Genomic DNA, 9209 nt, shown 5'->3' with positions numbered 1-9209 from the left:
ATCACATTGATGTCATGTTATAGTTAAGAAATCAAAAAGTACTTTAGAGTTTAAATCCCACAGCTAAAGTCCACCAATATAAAATTGTAGTCTATTTTAATTCTGAGTCACTACTATTGCATTTTCTTAAGGTATATTCCTTATTTCCCCCGTTTACTTTTATTAAACTATGTAAGAGAGTTATTATTATTTTTTCATATATTTTGTTCTTTAAGACTTAGCATATAGTGTTGCAGAGTTTCTACAATCATGAGATTCATGACCCTTAAAGTAGAAACTGAATTTATGCAGGTGTTGAATTTCTCCTCAGATTATTTCCCTTAAGAGGAATAATGGCTCTTGTTTGCTTAGTCGGTAAGGCTGAGAAAAATAAAAATGTGGAGTTTGAAGAGAAGACTATAGGGTGTGGTGTGAACCTTACGAAGATAAAGAGTTTTGTTAACAGAAAAGTAGATTTTTATTCAAATTCAAAGACTATTGATCGTGGTAAAAAGCTAAACAAGCTAGACTCTGGATTTTCTAAGGAATATAATCTATCCCCTACTAGTGCAACAAGAGAAAAACAGGTATGTATTAATCTGCTCATGTACTATTAATTTGGTTAAGGAGTATGGAGGTGATTTTAACTGTTAAGTGTTAACTCACATTCACTTATTAAGTGGCTTTCATTTCATGGTATAATAAAGTTGGATGAGGAAAAAAATTCTGGGTAGTCAATTAATCATAAACATGAGGGCAATGACAAAGAGATTCAGAAAAGTTGCAGATTAATTAATATTATGCATTCCATGTTGTTTTCACTTAAGTTATGCTATCAAATGTTATATAGTATCTGTTTGAGAGTTGGGTTTTGAAAGGGGAGGAAGGGAAATGGAAGGATTAGAGTCATTTTAGAATTGTTTTTCATAGTTCTCAAATTCCTTTCTCTCCAAAACTCAACTCGTAAACAGACCCTAGAGGAGGAGAAGCTTGAAGTTATTTCAATTCCCTTCAACTAATAACCCAAAAACAGTTCATAAACTTGTCTGCATGACTCTAACTTTATGGAAGCAGTTGACTATTCATTTTCCTAATATAAACAAGTGATTCTCTACGAGTGCAATTTAGTTTTGCTGTAAATTATATAAAGCAGAACAAACCAATTACTAGTAGCTTCTTTTATTTGAGTCCAAATCTTGACAAATCACTTTTGGATTTATGATGTCTCTTCTTGTTTTTCATAGGTCTCTAAGCCTAGTTCCTTGTCTGGAAGAACTGGTGAGAAGGCATTAGAAGATTTAGACAAACTTGGAAGTAGCATATCAAAATTAAACACCACTAATGGGTCTGTATCTGGCATGGCTCCTAGAAGGAATAAAATATCTATATTGGCATTTGAAGTTGCTAATACAATAAACAAAGGTGCAATTTTGTTCCAATCACTTTCCGAAGAAAATATTAAGTTCCTCAAATGGGAGATTTTACATTCAGAAGGAATGCAACTAGTTTCTACTAATACAAAGGAGTTAGTAAGTTTTATTGAGGCTGACAAAAGGTTCTTGCTTGTTCACAGAATCATATGCTTTTTCATGGAGCTTTTAAATCTCTTTAGATGTATATATTGCTTTCTCTAATGTTCTTTATCTCTTAACTTTGAGGGATTTGAAGAGAAGAATTCAATGCCTTCCACCGCGAAGTAGCTAGGTTTGGAAATATGTGTAAACACTCTCAGTGGCATAACTTAGACCGGTATTTCGCAGGGTGAGTTTGTCTGATTTTGGATGCTGGCTTATGATGAGATATTGCTAAGTCATCATGATTGAATGATAACAAACATTTCAGATTATATTTTTTCCCCACCCAAAACACATTTTCAGATTAGATTCCAATGCCTTGGACAAGAAGCAACCTAATATAGACGCTGAAAAGACAGTGCAGGAGTTGACCACTCTAGCTAAGAATACTGCTGTAAGAAAATATTGCTTCAGATTATATTAGTATTTTGGTTTTGTAATGCTGCATGATTTTGTTTCTTATATCTTTCAGTATTACATATATGAAGTTTGTGGCATACCGGACAGATGCTGTTTATATTATTAGTATTTCACACATATGATATCCAATTTGAGCTATGTACTGGTTAAGTTAGGCATTACTCTTGAAACTTGTTACATTAATTCTTTAAATAACTATGTGTTCTTTTTTCTTTGTAGGCATTATACCATGAGTTAAATGCCTTTGACCGTTTTGATCAAGATTATCAGCATAAGATTAAGGAAATGAAGTCCTCAAATCTTCCTTTAAATGGTCTGTAACTTCAAAACATAGTTTTCCATCAGAAAATTACTTTCTATTCCAATGAATATTTTAGTTGTTATCATGTGCTATATGCTAAGATTATTAGCTTACACTATGTTGTATCCACTGTTATCAACACAAAAGCCTTTTATATGGCTATAATATATTCCCAATTTCCCATTATTAATGAACCTCATATAAATAGTTTCAGATTATCAGATTTGATCATTAGTCTTACATACACACATGCATACCATCTACTGGATATTTGTGAACTATATCTGCAGTAATTTTCTGATTATTGACAGCTTATGTTCTCTATAATTGTAGGGGAGAGTCTCACAGTCTTTCTTATTGAGCTAAAGCATCAAAGAAATCTTGTGAACACCTTGAAAAAGAAGTCCCTTTGGTATAGAAGTTTGGATGAGGTATATGATTATGAATCTAAATCTACTTTTGACTGAGTGGAGAAGTTGTGGATATTAGTGTATAAGCAAGTGATATTATTTCTGAAGATTTTGCAACAAAGGACTTATCCTGGTTGATTTTCTTATTGCAGATAGTTGAGAAGCTGGTTGATATTGTTATCAATATACATAAAGCAATTTCTGAGTTGCTTGGGAATTTTGGTATGAGATCATATCATGAATTAAAACCAATTGCTATGTCTCTAATATATTTAAGGCATATGCATCCCTTTATGCTAAATTTTGTACAAGAATACCGTTCCAATAATAAAATAATAATAAAAACTTTTTTCAAGAAGAAATTATTCAATGCTATATATAATCAGCTCTATGAAAGGGATCACCTTCTGTAATTTTATGCTGTTCTTCCTCTAAATATTTTTTTTGCTGTTTGGTTTGGCATACTGTTTAAGCACTAGGGAAATCTGTAAGACCATTACATTAATTCCTAAATCATTTTTGTTGTTTGTATTCTGGTCATGTATGTGGAAACTTTGATTTGTAGGGGGGAAATCTAATTTTGCCTGTTTGCCTTACACTTTATCTCTACAAAATAGGTGCTTCTGATTATGATTTTCTAATTTTTTATGAAACTTTGGATTTCATGGCAAGTGCAACTGCATCCTGAGAAAAACAAGGGTTCTCAAAGACTAGGCGAAGCAGGTCTTGCACTGTACTATGCTAACATCATCCATCAGATAAATATCATTGTAAGTTTGTATCATGCTACTATAATTGTATGGAGTTAGTGACCTTGTTTTTTGTAAATAAAAGTTTTTTCTTAACATACTTTGGCTTAATTATGGTTTCAAGCCTTTCCTCGATTTTAGTTTTAGTGCATCGTACTAATTACGATCTTATGAACGTCAAGACTAATACCAAACTTTTGGAACATTTAAGGATAATGTTTGGTCTAACAAAATTTATGGATTAAAATCAAAATCAAATCAGACTAAAACATATTTAAGTAAAACTTTTTTTATCAGGCATCTCGTCCAACGAGTCTTCCTCCAAATGTAAGGGACAATTTATATCGTCGTTTGCCAAACAATATTAAGAGTGCCCTTCCATCTAGGTTGCAAAACATTGATGTCACAAAAGAGGTATTCCCTATTATAATGGTCTCATCTACTTCTTGAAGATTGGAGTCTTATTTCATGATGGACTATGCTAACTTGAAATGTTGTGTAGCTTTCCTTGGCTCAAGTCAAAAGACTCAAAGCTGAAATAGATAAGACTCTCCTGTGGCTTGCTCCATTTGCCACAAATACGACCAAGTAAGATATAGAGAATGTTTGAATGAAAATCCTCTTTTACTTAGAAAATTTTGTAGGTGCTCTTGGTTGCAGAAAAATTCTTGCATAGACCTACAGAATAGTACTCAAGTTGGGTGCATTAAACCAATTATGTAGTTAGTAAATAGTTGAATACTAATTAACGATTACTTATTATAAAATTATATCCTGTCGTAATTACTAGTAGTTGACTAATTGCTGTAGTGGTTGGGCACTAGTATCTCAACACCAAAGGTCTTAGGTTTTATACCCACTGGTTGTATTCTTTATTCTAATAAAAAATCTATCGTAATAACTTGTGTGAATGGCTTAACGATGCTCTAAATTTGTGCAATAATTTATAGTACACTTTAGTATTATGTTTATGCTTGCTTATGTTACTTACTTTTTCTTCTTTTCTTTTCAATTCATAAATCTGATAGGGCACATCAAGGTTTTGGATGGGTTGGCGAATGGGCAAAGAGAAGGTTAGTTATGAAAAAATTAACATAAACAGTTACAAATTACCACACATCTGCACAAGTTTGTGTTTGTAATGGCTTCATTCATGAAGTCAACTCAAAAGGCTAGCTAATCTATTAGGTGATAGAGTTTTATGGCTTAAGTAATACATTGAACTTATTTTTCATGGACTCGTAACACAGCTAAAACTTTAATTTTATCCCCCACGTGAGAGGAAAAAAAGTATAAGCGTTTTCCACTGAAATATTAATCTCTTTCACTCAAGCTAGCAGGAGAGATTGTGATATTTTTTTCTTGTGGTTTGTAGTAATGCCTTTGGCTACAACAGCACCAAAGAAAGTAACCCTATTCGCCTGATGACACTTCATTATGTTGACAAGCAGAAGATAGATTTTTACATCCTTGAATTGTTGACACACCTTCACCGTTTGGTTAGTTTTGTAATGTACAGACGCAATATTGATAACCCCATGAAGCCAAAGCATAGTAGAAATTCTCCCAACAAGGGACTTCATGTTAAGTCAAAAATGCTACAAACTATATCCTTAGACCATAAGGAAACTCCACCTGTTCAAGAGGTTAAGATTTTATTGGAGGAAGTGGTTGCAAGGACAGAGACTGAAGAACTTAACAAGAGTGGGTATCTTGCAATGACCAAGAAAAATGAAGCTAGAGTTTGGGATTCTAGCAAGAGTGATGGAAGTTTACCTGTTTTAAGAATGGACATGGAGCACCACAACTCAAATGTTTTGGATACTATGGATGGTTTAAGATAATAAATTTTGATTCATATGATATCATGAATCCTATATTAAGTAAATAAAGATGTTCAATTGTTATGCTTAAGGTCCTAAGAAAAGCTCAACTGAAAAAATTAAATTATCTCCATGACTGTTTTTTCTGTTGAGCAGTTTTTATAGGATAAGTCATAACATATGAACGAATTTTTACCTCCAATATTTGACACTTCAATTCTGTCTAGATTTCAACTATCTGCATGGATATATACAACAGACAACTAATGTTTCATAGTTTGCTTTTCAAGTTATTTTTGTATAGGAAAGCAGGATAGAACTCGTAAAATCCTTTGAATAAATTCCATTCACCTATATTGCTTAGTGCAGAGAAACCAACCTTGACAGAGAGGGTTGATAAATGAATTAGAAATGTGCATTATTATATTTCTCATTTACTTCTCCAAATATAATTTTACATTTTTCTTTACTTTATTTATCTACCTATAACAAACGAGTATTTGATCTCTTATCTCTCTAAATTCTTCCAATTCACTTTTATTTTATCTTCTATTGTTCTTATTGAATAAATAAATTTTAAGATAGAAAATTTTGTACAAGAAAAGAAGCAATAACAAAATTTAATCTCAAATAAATTCAATTTTACAACATTATAAAACACGTAGTTACGTAAACGGCAAACCCTAGTACGAGAATTTTAGTCATGGAAAAAGAACAAAAATATTTCAAAAATTACAAAACAATTAAGTTAAAAATAAAAATAAATCCATAATAATGGAATGATTATGGTCCTTCAGACTAGGGATCAGATTGGAATAATAAGAGGGTGCCCAGTTGTCGTAACCAGGCTTGGGCGAACACCCAACTCGCATTTTTTATTGCGACATTTAACCACTCATCATATCCCGTTAACTGCCTGAAGGATCATGACATTATCGAAGTTAATCTATTGTATTTATAGGAGCCGCTTTAGTTCTCCTACTTGTTCCACGCGGTGTGGTACTTCAGTTATGCGTAACTCTATTCTATCAATTGATTAACACTTCCTCGCTTCTCAAGTCGTGCTTTTTTCTTGAACCCTCCATCAAATGTAAATACAATCAGACTTATTCCTGCATATCACATTCTACAAAATTTGTGATTATTCACCTTTGCAAATTGTCTTCAACTTTTCGCCTTTTTCTTTAAGCAGCAAAGAATGTATTAAAAAGGGGTGTTATTCCAATACAAACAAAGTCTTCAACTTTTCCCCTAACTTAGCTTTGAAAATGGAAACACGAAACCCTTCTTGGACTTCATGAATGAACGTTCATGGTAATTAAAAACAAGAGTGCTTTGGGATTTTGGCTGATTTAGGCTCAGGGACCGAATCAACTATAATAATTGTAATATGATAGTCGTAATGATGTTGATGAATCGTTTTAACTTTGATGGTCGTTTTAACTTTGCAGTTATGAAAAAAACTGCAAATAGTTGTGAAAAAATATGACTTCAGCAACTATAATAATTGCATAGAAACTGCTGCAATTAAAATAAGATAGTCGTAATGATGTTGATGAATCGATAAAACATGGGGGTAGACAAGCATGAAGCGGTTGAGTTTTCTGCTTAGGTGTTTGATTCTTGGTTTTGCCCTCCATCTTGGAGCCACTTCTGTTAATTTATTTGGACCTTTGGGTATTTTTCGTATTTATATTATGGTTTGTTTAGCTATGGATAAAAGACTTGCGCAGATTTATGTGGAGTGTGGTTCTGATATCCTATTAGCCATGGTGGTTGCTCTCAATCCCATTGGTGTGAATCATTTGGAGAAGCAAATCTTCTTAAGGGCATCATGCTCACCTAACACATGAGATTTTTCAGAACAGTACAGAATACACGAATATTCATTTTTTAAAATTTATGTATATTCTAGTGATTACGGATCATGTTTTTGTGTAGTCAAGATTTGTTACTAATCATTTATAATTTGTTTCTGGCAAATGGCAACCTAGGATTGTCAAGATTTATTATGGTCTTTGTGAAAGAAGCATAGTTGTGAACTAGGTGTTAATCACACTCACACCATGCTGCTAAGACTCCATATTAGGAGATTAACTTTTAGCCAATATTCTATTCCATGTGGTGCTGGTGATATTTCTAATACCATTTCAAATCATACTAGTTGCAATGCAAGTAGCTAAGGCGAGCAGGTATATAAGGTTTAAATTGGACTTAGGACAGTGAATAATTTGTCACAATTGGAAGCTACAAAAGCTTGCTGTTCAACAAATACTATCATCCTAGACAAGGACATTAAATTGGCCATGCTTTTTGCATCATACTGATGTGGTCTCAAATATTGGAAGCATGTGGAAAGTTGGATGATTGGTTATTGTTATCTCTTTAATGGACATTACATTATAAAATATCACAAACCAACTTTTGCCATTTTACTATTTGGATTTTATTGCAAATGCACAGAAAAATAAGAAAATAAAAGAAATATTTAGCAGAATATAGTGTACTAGTTTATTATATCATTTACGCATAATTTATTATTTATGTATTAATGATTATTGATTTGAATTTTTAATGAAAATAATATACATATATTTGATGTGATGAAATGTAAAAATATTTATGCTCGCAATACATTAATATTAAACAAAAAATAAAGTTTTGTTCTTTTCAGATTTTTGACAAAAGCTTGTTCATAATTTGATAATTAAGTTACTCATACAATGTGGGATTAATCTCCACTCGCATACTTTATGGAATATCATCATAAACCAAAATTTGCCATTTTTTGTTGATGTAAATGCATTTGTAAAAAGTAATATGTTATCTCAATGAGGAAATTGTAGATGTTGTTAATTTCAATGTTATTAATATTTATTAAACCGGACAGAGTATTGATATAATAATATAGTGGTTCAATAGGTGGTTCATTAATTAAATCATATACTGGTATAGCTAGATAACTGATTTTAATAGGTATAATTGTATAGCTGATATAATTGTTGTACCGATATTAAAAATAGTTTATCAGTTGAACCGATTTATTGGTTGAACCGGCCAAGACGAATGAATTTTACCAGCGCTTGTAAATTTAATCATTTCATTGATTTGTATGAAACAATTTAGGACGGAAATAATAAAGAAATAGAGAGTATTAGATAAGGATAAATATAAAAAAAATAACAATTGATACACTATTAGCACAAATATAAATAGTATAAAAAAATTCAAAATAGATATCATCTAGTTGTTCTACTGTACCTTCCTAAAGAATAAATTCATGTGTTTTAACGACTCGTTTGAGAATTGAGATTGCTTCCTGTCAACATTTAAAGACAAAAGCTTGTACGGTAACGTGTATATATATAGAGACCACCAAAAAACATTTAGAGTAACATCTTGTCCAATAAAACTCTTCATATAATAAAATACCCCACAAAATAATCCAATGGCCCAATTAATAAGTCCATTCTAAGATGCCAGACTAGAATCCTAAATACTATACAATTATAGTAATCAAATGCCATATTCTGTTCAAAGATTTCTTAATTTCTTAAGTTCTGATTTTTTTTGGATGGGATGCTTGAATCTCCGGATCAGTAGTTGTTTACTTGTTTTCCAGTGTGACTAACTTTCAGGCCAATAACCTAATTCCTACCAGAAAATCTCAATTTCATCTTAATACTGTAGCAGTTCAACAATGGCACGAATTTTTCCAATCAGAAATTGGAAATTGAAGCTAACTTCAACAACAGACTCAGCTACTCACCAGCTAGACCAATAGATATGTAATTATTAGATATCAAGAGTAAATGGAACATGAAATAGTCAAAATAGGTTAAGAATTCATGTCTACAAGTTTGACACTAAACATGAAATATTTTATGATATATATGGTACAAAACGTGTCAAAGTTGAAAAGGTTGCCAAATAAGACTCGCTTTTTATCCATT

The 9209-nt window shown here is 31.8% G+C and overlaps 1 protein-coding gene across 1 annotated transcript; it reads left to right on the top strand.

Annotated features, from left to right (window-relative positions):
• LOC109358927 lies at nt 205-5289 on the top strand. Its single transcript, XM_019603427.1, has 12 exons — nt 205-566; nt 1224-1534; nt 1648-1740; nt 1857-1947; nt 2193-2286; nt 2608-2705; nt 2837-2906; nt 3357-3454; nt 3731-3847; nt 3936-4021; nt 4462-4506; nt 4809-5289. The coding sequence occupies exons 1-12, from the start codon at nt 333-335 to the stop codon at nt 5275-5277; spliced, it is 1806 nt and encodes a 601-aa protein (XP_019458972.1). The 5' UTR covers nt 205-332; the 3' UTR covers nt 5278-5289.

This window comes from Lupinus angustifolius, chromosome LG10, assembly GCF_001865875.1.
Source record: "Lupinus angustifolius cultivar Tanjil chromosome LG10, LupAngTanjil_v1.0, whole genome shotgun sequence".
In the NCBI taxonomy this organism is placed as follows: domain Eukaryota; kingdom Viridiplantae; phylum Streptophyta; class Magnoliopsida; order Fabales; family Fabaceae; genus Lupinus; species Lupinus angustifolius.
This window is presented reverse-complemented; position numbering and strand designations above follow the sequence as displayed.